The sequence below is a fragment of the Balaenoptera acutorostrata genome, chromosome 6 (genome assembly GCF_949987535.1).
Source record: "Balaenoptera acutorostrata chromosome 6, mBalAcu1.1, whole genome shotgun sequence".
NCBI lineage: Eukaryota > Metazoa > Chordata > Mammalia > Artiodactyla > Balaenopteridae > Balaenoptera > Balaenoptera acutorostrata.
The window spans coordinates 29,572,602-29,590,892 of NC_080069.1; the positions used below are offsets into that span (position 1 = coordinate 29,572,602).

Sequence of the window (18,291 nt, forward strand, 5' to 3'; positions counted from 1 at the left end):
CCAAAGGGTGACCAACGACGGGACGGGGCCTTCTCGGGGTGACCGGCTTCCGGGATGAGGCCTCTTCAGGGTGACCAGATCCCGAGGACCGAACGCGGACTCTTTGGGGTGACCGGCTCCGAGCGGGTACGGGGAGAGGGCTGCCTGACCGGCTTCCGGGGATAAGGCCGTCTCGGGGTGACCAGATCCTGGAGCCGGGGATGTGGCCTCCTCGGGTGACCAGCTCTGGGAGACCAGGAAGGGGACGAGATGAGGCCACCGCTCTGAGACCTCCCGGGAGCTCGCGCAGGCCCAGCGGCGCCGCTTGGGCCCGGCGCCCCCTTCCCTGGACTGGACCTCGCGGACTCTCCCAGGTCTGTCCTCCTCGGTCTCGGACTGGGGTTCAGGATCGGAGTCCTGGCCCTCAGTGTACCGACCGCTCAGTGCGGTGTACCGGCAGCTCAGCCGCGGCACCGCCTCTTCCGCCTCTTCCGCCGGCCCACGTAAGTCAGCTGGCATCGCCCCGCCCCTCCGCCGCCGCCCGCCCGCCCGCGCGAGGCCGCCTCAGCCTGGCCTGGGCCTGGAGCGGCGCACGGCGCAGGTCCCTCCCCGCCATGGCCCTGGGAGGCGGCAGCACATGGCGGCAGCAGCGGCCATGAGCGCGCCCGCGGCCCGGCCCGGCCCCCCCTAGAGCCCGCCGCCCCGGCCCCGGCCAGCGCCACGGCCCCGCCGCCCCCGGCCCCGCCGCCCCGCCGCCCCGCGCCCGCCGCCGCCGCCGCCGCCATGGGCGTGCAGGGCTTCCAGGACTACATCGAGAAGCACTGCCCGAGCGCCGTGGTGCCGGTGGAGCTGCAGAAGCTGGCCCGGGGCAGCCTGGTGGGCGGCGGGCGGCAGCGGCCCCCGCACACGCCGCTGCGCCTGCTGGTGGACGCCGACAACTGCCTGCATCGCCTCTACGGCGGCTTCTACACCGACTGGGTGAGCGGCGGCCAGTGGAACCACATGCTCGGCTACCTGGCCGCGCTAGCCAAGGCCTGCTTCGGCGGCAACATCGAGCTCTTCGTCTTCTTCAACGGCGCGCTCGAGAAGGCGCGGCTGCACGAGTGGGTCAAGCGGCAGGGCAACGAGCGCCAGACGGCGCAGCAGATCGTCAGCCATGTCCAGAACAAGGGCACCCCGCCGCCCAAGGTCTGGTTCCTGCCACCCGTCTGCATGGCGCACTGCATCCGCCTGGCGCTCATCCGCTTCCACGTCAAGGTGCGGCCCGCCGGGCGGGCAGGCTGGCCGGGGTCCGCGTGGGCCTGGGGGCCGGGGGCGGGGTTGGAGGCCGGGGCTGGTCTGGGGTCTGCGTGGGCGTGGGGCCGGAGTAGCTAGAATTCAGAGTCAGGGTGGGTCGGGATCTGGAGTCCGAGGTCGGGGTTGGACTGGAGTTTGGGGGCCCAGAGAAGGAGCGGGCCAGAGGTCTGGGCCTGAGTCGGGTTCTGGGGTCCGGGCTTGGGCCGGGGTTGGGGTCTGGGGTCCGAGCGGGTCGGGGTCTGGGCTCGGGGCGGGCTGGGGTCTGAAGTTGGAGCTGGGCCGGGTTCGGGGTCTGGGTCCTGGGGACCGCAGGCGCCTCTCCCCTCCTGGTCTGAACTGCTGCAAAATGGACGCGCGGCCTGGAGCCCGGCCGGCGGCTGCGAGTGCCTGGGGTCTGGGGACTTCGGCTGCTCCAGGCCGTTCGAGAACCTTAGGACCAGCGGATAGCTGCAGGCTTGGAGGGTGCAGTGCCACCATCGCTGAGATCGGGAGTATTCCTCCACTCTTTGAAGCAGGTAGATTACTAACCTGAACTTTTATGAGACGCTGGTTTTCCTTTAGCAGGGCTTGAACAGCAACAGGTTTTTTTGGGGAGCAAGTGGGATAGATGGCGACAGGAAGGGGTCTCCAGCCACTGAGGGTGGATGGAAGGTCTGCCTACTGCTGTCACCCCGGCTCAGCTGGGAGCAGTGACCTGGGCAAGGCCTGTGGAGTTAGCCTCCTCTTGAGAACGCAGGGCTGGGTCCAGGTTCCCTGGAAGATGACAGTTTTTAGAGAAATTGTCGTATTTTCGTGTGTGTTAGATTTCAAAGAATCAAAGTTTGACATGCTGAAATTTTGTCAGTTCTGTGACTTAAGAGTCTACGTGAAAAAGTCTTTGGTTCTGTGTATCTGATGTGAAGAGAGTAGTTCAGAGTCAGGGCAAAGAGAATGTGAATCAGAGTTTACAGGATTTATTTATCTCTGCACAGTGAGGATTCTACCACTTTGGGCTGTGCACTCAGGTAATCAGAGCTTTGACTGTCCGGCATTCTGCTGTGCTTTTGGCAGAGGTCTCCTCCCTGAACCCAGGCCAAGGAGTGCTTGAGGACCTAGCAGCCACGGCCGAGATAACATGCAAATCAATGACCCTTGACTTGAGTTTTGATTGCTTCCTTTTTCATTGTTCTTTGTTTAAAATTTTTAGGGGGGCTGTTTTGGTTTTCTGACTTTTGCCACTCTGCCTTCCAACGTGTTTGTCATTCCTTTATTTCTTCTTGAAACTGTGCTTGTTCCCAAAGTTTGTGAAATTCAAACTTCCTGATTGCTCTTGCCTGTGCTGAGATGGTGGTGGTTAAGCCTAAAGTGATAGCGGAAGTCCCACCCCGATCCTGTTGCAATTGGTGACAGGGTTTCTAAGTCTGCGGGTCGAGGCTGCTGGAAGAGCGGCGATTGGTCTGTGAGTATGGCAGAGACCTAGCCTGCGTCCCTGGGGAAGTTCGGCTGAGAGCCAGGGACTGCTGCTGGCATTTTCTGCCCTGGAGCCTGGGCTCTCTGAGAAGTAAGACAGTGCCGACTCCCAGGTGTGATCCACCTCCAGAAGATGCCCTGAGTGTTAACAGTTTTATCTTGTTCAGAGATGGAAACTGCTACTGGGAAGACAATGAGCTTTCTAGTCAAGTGGCTTTCAAAGGAACACTGTGAATTTTACTTAGGATTAGAGTCAGTGTTTGTCCACAGTCGCTGTATCTTTTGAAAGAACTGCTAAATTCTTTTTTAATTGTAAAATTTCTTCATGTTTATCTTTGTGCCCCTGTAAATGTCTCACTTACCTGCTGGGTGCCCAGAATTTTGACCAATGTGTGAGTAAGTGAGTAAGAAACTAGATTTAAGATCATTTCTTCCACTTAGGTTTCTGCACTCAAGATATAATTGAGTCTATAATTATTTTGCTTTAGATAAGCTTTTAACTCCTTATATAGAATCACAATATAGTGTTAATTGTACAGTTTAATATAGTAATGACTCAATTCCCTGGTGGACACTTAACTGGCAGCCTCACCTTTTTGGAAAATGCCTAAGAAATCTAACTACTAAAAATTTCTCAGCAGCCAAATGAGAGGTCAGGAAGCTTTGGTATAGTGACCCAAAAAGGAAAAAAAAAAAAGCTTTCTGCTTCCTCATTGAAGAATCAACTTCTCTCCCTTGTAGACTGCCCTCTCCTTTTCAGATGTAATTCTGATAAGCTTAGTTATCTATTTCTAAACTTAGCTTGAGAAAAGGGTGCAGAGGAAAGTCTGCCAGGCAGGCGCACCATTAATAGAAGGAAGTGACACTTCACAAGGGAGAAGATAGAAGAAGCTATAAAAAACACACATAATTCTGGGGCTTCCTTAGAAAAAAGAAAGCAACCCTGTGTACTTCAGTAGCCCCTGAGGGTGGTATGGTTTACTCTCTGAGGATGATTTTGAGCCAGAAAAATTTATGTTCAGCATTCTCTAAGGGAGTGAAGGGAGTGTACTGTTTTTTAAAAAATGCCCATTAAATGGTTAAGTGAATTAAAACCACGATGGCATATCACTACATACTTGTTAGAATGGCTAAAATAAATAATTCTGGCAATGCCAAGTGCTGGAGAGAATGCTGAGCAATTGGAATCGTCCCACATGGCTGGTGGGAATGCAAGATGGCATGCCGCCCTGAAAAACAGCTCCCTTAGTTTCTTATAAAATGCATTTACCACGTGGTCCAGCACTTGTACTCCTGGGTATTTTCCTAATGAAACTATTATTCACACAAAAACTGAACTTGAATCTTCATAGCGGTTTTATTCACAATAGCCAAAACTGGAAACAACCAAAATATCCTTTAATAGGTGAATAGTTAAGCTATGGTACCGTGCAGTACTACTTAGCAATAAAAAGGGAGAAACTACTGATACGTACAACTCGGATGAGTCTTTATAGCTTCATGTTGAGTGAAAGAAGCCAAGCTCAAAAGGTATGGTTCTATTCATATGACATTCTCTTGAAGATAAGGCTGTAGTGATGGGGACCCGATGAGTGGTTGCCTGAGGGTGTGAATATAAAGGGACAGCAGGAGGGAGCTTTTTGGGGTGATGGAGCTGTTCTGTAACCTGACGGTAGTGGTGGTAGCATGTTTTAAAATCATAGGACTATACATCAAAAGTAAATAAAAGTTAATTTTACTGTATGATATTTGTATTTTTTTTAAAGGTTAAATAAAAATTGGCAAAGGAATTGATGCAAACATCTCACTATATATAATGTTGGGCACATGAGGCATTTTTCTTATAAAAATCTACCATCGTATTGGTCGTCTCCAGGGTTCTGTAAGCTGGCAGAAAGTCTTAATTTCCTGTCAGCTTTGCTTAGAGAAATCTTTTTTGGCTTAGAAGAGTATGTCTTTGCTAAAGTAATAATTGCATTTCTTTAGCCATTAGAAGTTGGCCCACACATCAGCTAATTTTGTTCAGGTCATTAAACTGCCCGGCCTGAACTTGGCTTCTGTTAGTTACTAGGAGCATTTCCTCTTGTGTGCCTTGAGTCATCATAACCTTTGAAACTTGGTGAGGACTGATGTTGATTTAAAAATCTTGGTGGCATTAAATGCCTGGAGCTTTACTAAATGTTTCTGCCTGAAGACTTGTGGTGTTGGTGTACAGGTTTATAATGAAGTCCTTGAAATCTTATCCTGAATTGGTACTCTGGGGTATTTACTCAGATCTTACATAAAGCAGAGCTCATGTTTTAAGTCACTGGAAGAATGTGAGATTAGGCTGTGGCCTGAGATCTTGGGATGATGATCTCTTTCTTTGTATACTTTGTAGGGTGCCAGTCCCATGCTAGGTCATCTCCCACAGAGCTGTCTCATTTAGCCCTCAGTGTTTTGTTAATATGGGAAGAAACGGGATTGCTGATTGAGCAACGTCTGGGGACAAGTAACCAGTAACTTCAAGAGGGAAGTGGTGTGCTGAAGTCAAAGTTCAGTTTCATTGTGCAAGAATGCTGTGGGGTGTGCCTACCTGCAGTTCACTCTCAGGTCAGATCTGATAGCAAAACGCCTCTGCTGCTTTTTCCAGGTGGCACAGTTTCTATCCAAGAGACACTGAAAACGAGCAACATACTGTTATTCTTAAGGCTCTCTAATTGATCAGGGAATACTTACAATTCAGAATTGACCACATTATAACTCAAACCAGCCATACATTTAAAATACTTATTTTAAAATATTTATTTTCTTCAAGTGTACCAGTTTTGTGACTGGCTTATTTTACTTAGCGTAATGTCTTCAAGGTTCGTCCATATTGTAATGTTGTGTCAGAATTTCCTTCCCTTATAAGGCTGAATAATACTGTATCCTGTGGATGGACCACATTTAGTTTATGGATTCTTGGGTTGCTTCCCCCTTTGGCTGTTGTGACTAATGAATAGTGCTGCTGTGAATATGGGTGTACAAAAATCTGTTGGGAGTCCCTGCTTTCAGTTCTTTGGGGTATGTACCCAGGAGTGGAATTGCTGGATCATTTGGCAATTCTATATTTAATTTCTTGAGGAATCACCATACTATTTTCCACAGCAGCTGCCTATGTATATTTTATATTATATATTATATATCATATGTTATCAAAATAGTTTTAGTTTTTAACGTTAATGTGATCACTACATTATTCAGCAATTTGTTTTTTTCTAAGTGTGTAAAAAATCTTTTCATGTCTATACTTACAGTTCTAATTCTTTTTAATGCCTGCATAGTGTATGATTTATCTATCCCCTACAAATGGTATGCACACACAGACTTGATAGATTGAAGAGTGTGCACATTTTAAATGCCTTACAAGACTATAGAGCCAACATTGCCAGACCTTCAGATTTTTCAAGAAAGTCAGAAATCCAGATTTTTATTTGAAATTATCCCATTTAAAAAACACCTTTAAGCCAAGGAAAATGGACTCCGGGCTAGATTCAGATCTTGAGCCACCAATTTGTGACTTCAGCACTGATACTTATCAACAATTATCACCCATTTTTTAGGTTTAAAGTTAGACTTACCAAAGCCCATTGCCTCTTCCCTTCAACTTTGCATTGTTGAAGCTTTTTTGTTTATCAAAGCACTTCCATTTCCTGGAGTTACTGAAATACGACTTTCCATAAATGCCATAATTCTGTGGACCTTCTCTGTTATATACTCTTCTCATTATTACCCATATTACCTCTTTTGAGGTTAATAGTATGCACATATTCTTTCAACATCTGACAGTTTCCAGTGCACCTTTTACTGTTCTCAAAGACTTGAGCAGCTGGTTTTATGTACTTAGAGATTACTTCTCCCATATCCCATTCAACACACAAACTGACTATTCTCCTCTCTAATCTGATCTCAGATTACTCACCTCTAGTGACTATTGTAATTTCACTTTAGCTACCCTAGGGTTTGTTCCTTATAATTAGCAGGAAGAATGATACCGCCTTTAAGACTTCAAACTGCATGTCCCCCCTAGAGCCTGACTTCTACTGATATACCCTTCATTCTCCTTTCACTTTCCACAATTGTCTCTTCTCCCAGTCTGTTCTGATTTTACTTTCAGCCCTAACTGGTTTGAGCCTGATGGTCACCTATTTCAAAGTTACACTTACCACCCTAGAGTCATCTTTGGCATTTTTATCATTCCATCCTGCCAGTCCCTGCAATATGACACGTCAGTTCTAGCCCAGCAGTCTCTTACTTACACTTCTGTTCCTCATTTCTAGTATTCCCAACATGTGAACTCACCAAGTTTACCAAAAAGGTCTGGTGGGTTGTGAATCCAAATTATTGGGTGTTTATTAGCATTTAGAAAAATTCACGCAGAATAAAATAGAATAAAAAGTAGAATGCAAGACATGTATTAAGGGTAAATGCCATTATATTAAACTGTGTCTTACTGTGGACAGTAGTCAGAATTGCCTCTGGATCTGACCAGGCCCCCATGCCTAGTGTCAACAGTGGAACTCATCTTGCACACAATGTCAGAGCAGCCTGCGGGTCCTCAGGTGGGTCATTCTCCTGGCAACCACTGTCAACAAAACCATTAATCCAAACTCCTTATTCAGGCTTTTAGACCCTCCTGCAATCTGAATCCATTCTACCTTCCTTCAGTTTCACAGTTCTTCTATTATACTTTTAAAATGCTCCCAACCAGACTGTTCACTGTTTGCCCAAGAAATGTCCATTTCCCAACTCTACTGATGTCTCTCCCTCTGTCTACCCCACTTTCGCTTGTCAGAATTTTGGTTCTACCTCAAAGCCCATCTCAACAGCTTTATTATAGCTACCTTCATATGTATCTCCCCCACTAACTCTAAGCTACTTGAGGCCAGGGACTAATTTTACTCCTCCTGTATTTCCTATGTTTAGTATAGTCATTCAACTTTTTAATCATAAATTTACTTTGTTCTATTTATATAGGCAAATTTAATTATTTTCTTTCAACACCTGGATCAATGGCCATTAAGTAAGATTTGTTTTCTTACTTTAAATTTCTTATTCTCTCTTCTCTGGTTTCCAGTGATGATTCATTCTCCCTTTAGCAAACATTTGAGTGCCTGTTATTGGCCAGGTGTGGAGGAGTGAATATAGCAGAAAAGAATGGAATCCTTTAAGGAGTTTACTCTAGTGGAAGCGGGGGGCTCGTTTACATCATTTTCCCATGTCACGTTTGGAACTTTCTTTGATGCCATAGGACAGTCTGTTTAGTCAGTGAAGAGCAGTAAGTGATTCTCAACAGGGGCTAGAGGGCTGGTGATTTTGGCAAGGTCTAGAGACATTTTTGATTGTCACAGATGAGGGCATACTGGCTGCAGGCATCTAGAGGCAGGGGCCAGGGTTGCTGCTAAACATTCTACAATGCCCAGGACAGCCCCACAGTAAAGAATTATCCATTCCCAAATATCACCAGTGCCAAGGCTAGGAAATCCTTGTGTGAACAAGTCAAAGAATTCTAAGCTTTGGGCCTTAGTAAAGCCATATAAATGTTTGAAATAGAGATTTCTAAGTATACCAGGGAGAGAAGTAAAAAAAAAAAAAAAAAAAAAAAAAGAATACAGCTTAGTTTTCTAAATAAGATACGTACATACACACACCTTCTCTCTTATATATTTCTAGACCCACATTGCTCTTCATTTTGTTTTATACAATTAGAATTTATACAATGGAAAGAAATTAATTAAAACATACTACACATTCCAGCCTTAGTAAGAAATTGACCATAGGAATAAATAGCATGTAATATGAAGAGGAGTTCCTTTTTTTTTTTAATTGGGATATAGTGGACATACAGCATTATATTAGCTTCAGCTGTACAGCATAATGATTCAATATATGTATATATTGTGAAATGATCACCACATTAAGTCTAGTTAACATCCATCACCATACATAATTATACTTTTTTTCTTAGGAGAATTTTTAAGCTCTCTCTTAGCAACTTTCAAATATACAATACAGTGTTAACTATACTCTCCATGCTGTACATTACCTCCACATGACTTATTTATTTTATACAGATGACCCTTGAACAACACGTGTTTGAGCAGTGTGGGTCCACTTATATGTGGATTTTTTTCAATAGTAAATATTACAGTCTGTGGTTGGTTGAGTCCATGGATGCAGAACCGTGGATGGAGGACTAACTATAAAGTTATACACAGATTTTTGACTGTGTGGAGGGTTGGTTTGCCTAAACACCTCCCTGCCCATTGTTCAGGGGTCAACTGTAACTGGAAGTTTGTACATTTAGACTTCCTTCACCCATTTTCTCCACCCCCACCCTAAAGAAGCGATACTTTAGAATTTGAAAAATTAGATTTATTTTCCAATGGGTTTATAGACAAAGTTTTATAAATAGACCAGTTAGATGTAAATGAATCAGAGTTCAGATAGAAATATTCTAAAATTCTCCAAATGTCTCTATATAGCTGGAATTGTTTATTTTTTACTTATGTTTATCTTTTCTCTAGCAAGTAAGTCCTATGATGGATGACCACCTCTTAGAACATTATGTTATCCATCTCTTAGAACACTGGCATGTAGTAGGTGTTCAAAATATATTTGAGAAATGGACAAATAAATCAATTCCAGACTCACCAGTTAGTCACCTTGTGCAAGGCAGTGGTGGCAGAAAGATGGTAGAAAGTTTGTGTGCAAACCCAGAGTCTAGTCAGTTCCACAGGTAAGTAGTCTCAGCTTGGCCACCTGGCACAGAGGCTTTATCTTTGAGTAAGCCCTTTATGCTTGTTAATTTAGGAGCTGTGTTGAAGACATCAAAGGGGTGACTGCTTAGGGAAATGGGCTGCATTTAGCCATCTTTTTTTTCTCCCTTGTTATACGTGGCTCTATCAAACATTGTTTCTCGGCATTTTAGGGCCAGTATAGAGTTGAACTTGGCACACTGATGTATCTGCAAAGGTGATGGTAAATCTACAGTAATTAAGGATCTGTGATCGAGAAATGTGATTCTTTTTTACCCTGGTTACTTGGTATTTCCCGCTTGTCTCTAGAATAAATTTATTTCTTTGGAAAAACTGAAGCTACCCTGTTGGTATTTTGCCAATTAGTGTAGGAAAATATACTGGAAGGAGTATTACTGGAGGGTTGAGTTTTCATAGGTCTGGAGTGTATTGTTCATCTTCATGAGCAGGAGTGCCAGCCAGTCCAGACTGGGAGGGCCTCCCTGGACCGCTTGGATGAGCACAGGCACCATGGTTTTTCAACCTCCTGTACCTATGTGAGCCATTAAAGATGTCAGTAAAGAGTTTGCACGTGTCACCATTTTGAAATAAATTGCATCAATCTGAGATTCATTTTTCTAAATTCCAAAAGTTAAATTTTGATGTATTTTGGAACTGGATTTTTAAGAAGAATACTATTGCTAGGAGTTAGCTGAATCATTAGGAGATTAATATAGTAGGCTGACTAGACACTGAATACAAATAATGTTGGTGTTTCAACACTCCTTTTTTTTAAAATTAATTTTTATTGGAGTATAGTTGCTTTACAATGTTGTGTTAGCCTCCACTGCACAGCAAAATGAATCAGCGAAACACATACAGATATCCCCTCCCTTTTGGACTTCCCTCCCATTTAGGTTACCACTGTGCAGTAGGTGAGTTCCCTGTGCTATATAGCATGTTCCTCTCAGTTGTCCATTTTATCCATAGTATCAATAATGTGTATGTGTCAGTCCCAGTCTCCCAGTTCCTCCCACCCCACCCCTTTCCCCCTTGGTTCAACATTCCTTTTATTATTTTATTTTAAAAATGTATGAAGTTTAACTTGCATTTCTTTTAGGACATTCACTCTCTTATTTAATTTTTTAACAGAGAAAGGAAACAGTTTTATTATTGAATAAGCATTGAAACAGATTGCAGTTGCATCACAGGCAACCTGCTAAAGAGATTGCAAAGAAGAAATCTCACCCTTTTATGTAGGCTGGCAGATATAATATATTACATATATGCTAATGTCATTATCCAAAGGAAAAATAAAACTTCTCTTTTGACAAGGAGGAAGTTATATCTTGGAGCTAAGTGCCTAGGATTTCTGAGAAAACAGGGAGACGGGGTGCCACCCTCTTATTATTATTATAATTTTTATCTTTATTTTTGTAATTGTAAACTATATATAACAAAAGTTTTACCATTTTAACCATTTCTTATTTTTATTTTTGTATTAATTTATTTTATTTTTGGCTGCATTGGGTCTTCATTGCTGCACACGGGCTTTCTCTAGTTGCGGCTAGCGGGGGCTGCTCTTCGTTGCATTGCACAGGCTTCTCACTGTGGTGGCTCCTCTTGTTGCAGAGCACGGGCTCTAGGTGCGCAGGCTTCAGTAGTTGCGGCGGGCGGGCATAGCAGTTGTGGCTTGCAGGCTCTAGAGCACAGGCTCAGTAGTTGTGCACGGACTTAGTTGCTCCGCAGCTAAGCATGTGGGATCTTCCCGGGCCAGGGCTCGAACCCGTGTCCCCTGCATTGGCAGGCGGATTCTTGACCACTGCGCCACCAGGGAAGCCCGCCCATTTTAACCATTTTTAAGTGGAATTAAGTTCAGTGGAATTAAGTATAATCTTCCCTCAGGTATATGTAGGGGACTGATTCCAGGAGCCCCCTCAGATACCAAAATCCAAGGATGCTCAAGTCCCTGATGTAAAATGGTGTAGTACAGTGAGTCCAGTCGGCCCTCCATATCAGCGGATGCGAAACCGCATTCACACTGCTATGCAGCCATCACTACCATCAATCTCCAGAACTTTCTCATCTTCCCAAAGTGAAACTGTCCTCATTGAGCACTAACTCCCCATTCCTCTCTGCCAGCCTGTGGCAGCCACCATTTTACTTTCTTGTCTCTATGAATCTGACTACTTAAGGCACCTCATATGAATGGAATCACACAGAATTTATCTTTTTGTAACTGGTTTATTTCACTGAGCATACTGTCCTCGAGGTTCATCCGTGTTGTAGCATGTATCAGAATTTCCTTCCTTTTCGAGGCTGCATAATAATCTCTTGTGTGGATAGAACACATTTTGCTTATCTGTTCATCTGTCAGTGGACTCTTAGGTTGCTTCTACCTTTTGGCTATTGTGAATAATATTGCTATGAAAGTGGGGGTGCAAATATCTGTCTGAATCCTTGCGTTCAGTTCTTTTGAGTATATGCCCAGAAATGGAATTGCAGGATCATATGGTGATTTTATATTTTGAGAACTGTTATACCATTTTCCACAGCAACTGCACCATTTTACATTCCTACCAGCAATATGTGAGGGTTCCAATTTTTCCACATCCTCGCCAACACTTGCTTATTTCTGTTTTTTTTTTTAGTAGCCATCTTAATTGGTGTGAAATGGTATCTCGTGGTTTTGATTTACATTTCCCTATGATTAATGAAGTTGAGAATCTTTTCATGTGCCACTCCCTTATTTTAAAAGAAATTGTTTTTCCTTGCTTTTAAGACTGCTGCAACCAATTCTTATAGAATAACCAAGAGCTATATAAGGTAAGACGTTTATTCAGCCATGATTACAGATTTCCTGAGGAGGAGAGATTTACTTTTAGAGACATTGCTAATGTATGTCATGACACTAAAATTGCTCTTTTAAAGTAAACAACAACAATAAAAATCTTCTACCAAGTTAGCGTTGACTTTCATGTTCTCACTCTTCAGCTCGACTTGAGTAGGGAGTAAGTAGCCTGAGTAAGTTTTATCCACCTCACACATAGTGTCTAGAATTCTGCTGGATAAAGTTCAGAGCCTGATTTTTTTTTTTTTTAAACAAAAGAATTTAGGTTGACTTATCCTCTTACGTTCAGGTTAACTTACATCTTTTAAGGCTGGTAGCTGGTTGAAGGACGTGTCACATTATTCCCTGAGCTTCTGTAAAATTATTCTAAAGAAAAACCACATATGATATTTTTATCTGTGTGTCAGAAAATCTCTTTATGACAACTCATAGTGTTTCAGGTCCTGCATGCAAAGTATGAAGAAGCAGATCCTTTCCCACATAGCTTACTTAAAAATAAATGGTACCTGACATTTATCAAGTGCTTATTATTTATGAATGATTCTGAGCTGTTTACATGTAGTAACTCATTTAATCATCACAGCTACCCTATGAGGTAGGAGAGTACTATTATTTTTGCAGATGAAGAAATGGAAGTACAGAAAGTATTAAAGTAGGCAGTGGAGTTCACCTGGTGCCAGAGACACAAAACCTTACTGTAGGGCTTCCCTGGTGGCGCAGTGGTTGAGAATCCGCCTGCCAATGCAGGGGACACGGGTTCGAGCCCTGGTCTGGGAGGATCCCACATGCCACGGAGCAGCTGGGCCCGTGAGCCACAATTACTGAGCCTGCGCATCTGGAGCCTGTGCTCCGCAACAAGAGAGGCCGCGACGGTGAGAGGCCCGCGCACCGCGATGAAGAGTGGCGCCCCCTCGCTGCAACTAGAGAAATCCCTCGCACAGAAACGAAGACCCAACACAGCCATAAATAAATAAATAAATTAAAAAAAACCCCAAAAAACCTTACTGTACAAGTGCTTCTTCATTGGAGATTAGGAGTAAGTAACGGTGTTACATTTTCATTCTTGTGGGACTTTCCGCATAGCTGCTTTAATAAATAATTACATTCACAAAGTAAGCTTGAGAATTTTTTAGTCATTATTCTTTGTAAAAAATACTGAATTTTGATGTATCTGCCTTTTTAATGATGAAACTTAAAACTATTGAGATAAAAAGATTTACCTAGGATTCTGTGGCAAATATATAGTTGCATAAAATTATCCCTAGCTAAATACAAAATACTTCATTGGGACCAAAAATGGGGCGTTTTGCCAGCTACTGAAGATCTTCAACACTGATTGCATACACCATGTTTCTTGGTGACGGATGGGTGGAGAGGTGAGGCGAGGTGTTTGGTGGTTCCCAGCCTGGTTGTGGCTACCAAAGCACGTATCAAGTGGGCTTCCCTCGTGGCGCAGTGGTTAAGAATCTGCCTGCCATTCAAGGGACACAGGTTCGAGCCCTGGCCCGGGAAGATCCCACATGCCGCGGAGCAACTAAGCCCGTGCACCACAACTACTGAGCCTGAGCTCTAGAGCCCGCAAGCCACAACTGAGCCCACGTGCCACAACTACTGAAGCCTGTGCGCCTAGAGCCTGTGCTCCGCAAAAAGAGAAGCCACAGCAATGAGAAGCCCGTGCACCGCAACAAAGAGTAGTCCCTGCTCACCTCAACTAGAGAAAGCCCGCGCACAGCAACGAAGACTCAACACAGCCAAAAATAAAAAAATAAAATAAATAAATTTATATATAAAAAAAAATAGTAAACGACGAATGCTCTGTGCACTGTACACAGGAGCTCTATGGTTTCACTCCCTTGATCTGAAGTCGCATTTTGATGCAGTGGTGATGGCAGCCATGGCAAAAATCCGTCAACGCCTGGTGCCTTTAAGGTGGTAGGCGGTCTGGTTACTAGCCTGGGGTTTTCTGTGAGGAGGCTATGCATAATTCCAAGTCTGGCTCACTCTCATAGGAGGCCTTAACCCTTTCTTTATCACCTGTGAGTAGGTAGGTCTCAGCTTAATTTTTTAGCTTGCTTTATACTCTTTGGGAGTTCAAATTGAAATAATCTTCCCAACATTGTATTTCATAGTTTTTACTCATTTCTAAAATAAGAATTAAGAACTAGACATACCATTTTCATTAAGCATAATGTGCCCAGTCTGAGCCAGGAGCTGGAAGGCCAGGGAATTGGAGAAACAGAACACGGGGAATAGGGTGAGTAGAAGAGATGGGAAACAGGAGTGAAAGGCATTCAGACCGGAAGAAAGACACACTCAAAGGAGAAAGAACAGCGATACCCTGTTAGACCCTGATTCCTAGAAGCTTAACCTCTGGGATTTAATTTTTATTTTTAATTAAATAACTACCTCTCAGGTTCTGTTTTGATGCAATCCAGGTGTTTTCCTATCCCCACCCAAACCTTGCATCGAGTCTCCTTTGCACCGCATCCAATTCTCTGCCCCTGACTCTTTTACCAGACTCTTTGACATAAGTCTTGAGGAATTGTTCAGTGGGCCTCTTACAAGTATTCTTGGTTGTTGGACTTTATTCTTTCATTCATAGGTTTATGCCATCTGTGGTGGGCTTTCCTACTTCCCTTAGTTGGACTGTCTGGGGAGAGTTGTGTTTTCACATGATAGACCCTCGGAGACTTTGCCTGTCAGGCCTTTCAGTGCTTTGTTCACATGATGAAATAGCTTAAAACAGTCTCTCAGTTAGTGTCTTGTAGACCAGGGGTCCCCAGCCCCTGGGGTACGGACTGGTACCGGTCCATGGCCTGTTAGGAGCCAGGCAGCACAGCAGGAGGTGAGCAGCGGAGGAGTGAGCAGAAGCTTCATCTGTATTTACAGCTGCTCTCCATGGCTCGCATTACTGCCTGAGCTCTGCCTCCTGTGAGATAACCTGCGGCATTAGATTCTTATAGGAGTGCGAACCCTACTGTGAACTGCACATGTGAGGGATGTAGGTTGTGCGCTCCTTATGAGAATCTAATGCCTGATGATCTGAGGTGGAGCTGAGGCAGTGACGCTAGCACTGGGGAGTGGCTGCAAATACAGATTATCATTAGCAGAGAGGTTTGACTGCACAGAGACCATAAAAAATCAATTGCTTGCAGACTCATATCAAAACTCTATCAGTAAAGGAAGCTCAGGGCTCCCACTGATTCTGCATTATGGTGAGTTGTATAATTATTTCATTATATATTACAATGTAATAATAATAGAAATCAAGTGCACAATAAATGTAATGCACTTGAATCATTCCGAAACCATTCCTTCCCCCCCACCCCCCGCCGCCTCCAATCCGTGGAAAAATTGTCTTTCAGGAAACTGGTCCCTGGTGCCAAAGGTTGGGGACCGCTGTTGTAGACTATTGTGGTTTTTTTTTTCTTTTTAAAATAAACTTCTTACTTGGGAATAATTTGGGGTTTATAGAAAAGTTGCAAAAATGGTACAGAGAGTTCCTGAATATCCTTCACTCAGCTTTCATGCGTCTTAGCATCCTATGAGCTAGTACAACTGTTACAACTAAGAAATTAGCATTGGTACAGTACCATTAACTGCATAATGTATTTCATTCAGATTTTTTCCATTTTCCACCTGTATCCTTTTTGGGTTCCCTGTTGCCTTTAGGCGTCTTGTCTACTTAGTGATCTCTGATCTGGGACAGCTTCTCAGCCTCTGCTTGTCTCTGTGGTGACTCGACACTTTTGGAGAACTGATCAGGCATTTTGTAGGTTGGCCTCCAATTTGGGCTGTCTGATATTTTCTTGTGATTTGAGGAGAATGCTCCAGAGGTGCAGTGCCCTCCTTCCGTATATCTACTGGGCGTCTGCTCAGTGTCATGCCTTTTAGTGGAGAATGGTATTTAGAAACCATATCGGGGTACAGATGTTCTTTCTCCGGGGGTGTTGATGCTTCTAGGTTCTCTGCTGACTCCTGGGAGATGTATGTGTGTGTTTATAGACTAATCCACGTGCACACACTTACCGCTAATGATTTCTGTGCCTGTCTGTGTTGTCATCTACTTGTGGGTTCTTATGGACATCTCCATGGCTAACCCAACACCACAGGGTCATGCTAGCCTCCTCCCTTTGCACATTTGTAAGCTTGTTCTCTGATAGGGAGACACTGAGGTCATCTACCATCCATTTACCCCAACCTTAACAGATGTGAAAGTGATTTCAGAGTTGTTCATTGGCACCCCTGTGACAGACAGTTTATAATCCAATTCGATACATTTGTCAGTTTGCATTCTGACCTAGCATCCCTGACTGCTGGCTGATTTTTTTTTTTTAAGTTGTGTATATTAAAGTTTATTCTTTGTATGATATGTACAATGATGTGAGCTTGTACAAATGCATAGAGTCATGTATCCATCACCCAGACTCTTTCATTTAGGTGTTTTGTGGGGTTTTTATTTCCCTAACTGAGTAACTGCTACACCACACTTCCACTGTTCACTTGTTGGAAAGGATTGCATCTCTGTTACCTTGTGGTTTTTAATGCCATGTAGCCTTCCTCAGATAAAGGCAAGATGGATTTTAACCAGTGGGGAAGAATACTAGAATTTCAGAAGTTGAAAGAACCTTAAAGATTCATTAATTTTACATTCCTAGCTAGGCAGGTTGGACATCAAGCCAGAACTCGTACCTGTACATTTTGGTTCTCCTCCCCATCCGTATCACTCAGGGTACCTGAGATAGGAAAGGTGAGCACGACAAGGGGCACAGATTGCTCCACCTTGCTTTATTATTATTATTATTCTTTATTGAAGTATAGTTGATTGAACTAACACAATGTTTTGTTAGTTTCTGGTGTACAGCAAAGTGATTCAGTTATACACCTTGCTTTAGATTTGAAGTCTGTGCTTACTTAAGGGCAGGGTTCCTTTATCTTTTGTTTTAGGAGATTAATTCTAGCAGACAGCTATTTGTTTAATGTTAGGTGTGCTTTGGGGGAGGATTAAGATATTATTAACATTTGCAAATTAGTCTTGTAGTGAATTATTAATAGTTCATTCACTTTGCTTATTAATGCCAGGCTGAAACCAAGTGTTCTGAATGAACAAAGAATTGTGTTTGGGGAAGGGTCAGTGGAAGGAGGTGACTGTGGAAAGCGCTACATTCCACTCTCTAGAGATAGATGAAACTGCTCTATAAGGCTCTACTGGCTGTTAGTTTCTACTGTTTAGAGTTTATAGTAATCTTTATAGATAATTTAAAGACTGTTTGGGGCCCCTGAACTGGGACCCCCCCAGAGTTTTTCATTTCATAAATAGTCTTTACTGTGTGCCAGGCACCAAGCTAGACCCTTGATATGTAGATGAGCGAATTGCATGCCTTGTCTGGCAGGAGATGGATGTGAAAGGAGGAGTATTTGCCCCCAGTGCGCTGGCATAGAGGTGGCCAGTGTGGGCGTGGCTTATATGAGGGCTGTTTCAACTTTTTATTAGATTTTTTTCCTTTAAAAAAGTTTTTTTTCTACCATAATTCAAAAAGAGTCATGTACCACAATGTTCATTGCAGCTCTATTTACAATAGCCAGGACATGGAAGCAACCTAAGTGTCCATCGACAGATGAATGGATAAAGAAGATGTGGCACATATATACAATGGAATATTACTCAGCCATAAAAAGGAACGAAATTGAGTTACTTGTAGTGAGGTGGATGGACCTAGAGACTGTCATACAGAGTGAAGTAAGTCAGAAAGAGAAAAGCAAATACCGTATGCTAACACATATATGGAATCTTAAAAAAAAAAAATGGTTCTGAAGAACCTAATGACAGGACAGGAATAAAGACGCAGACGTAGAGAATGGACTTGAGGACACGGGGAGGGGGAAGGGTAAGCTGGGACGAAGTGAGAGACTGGCATGGACATATGTACACTACCAAATGTAAAATAGATAGCTAGT

General features: G+C 43.6%; 1 protein-coding gene across 1 annotated transcript in view; it reads left to right on the forward strand.

The window, feature by feature from the left end:
* The first annotated feature begins 646 nt into the window (after nt 1-646).
* The window catches only part of FAM120A (family with sequence similarity 120 member A), a 105,418-nt gene continuing 87,773 nt past the window's right edge, over nt 647-18,291 (forward strand). The window contains exon 1 of the mRNA XM_007182017.2: nt 647-1,236. Within this exon, the coding sequence (XP_007182079.2) occupies nt 763-1,236 (474 nt within the window). The 5' untranslated portion in view covers nt 647-762. The remainder of the gene's footprint in view (nt 1,237-18,291) is intronic.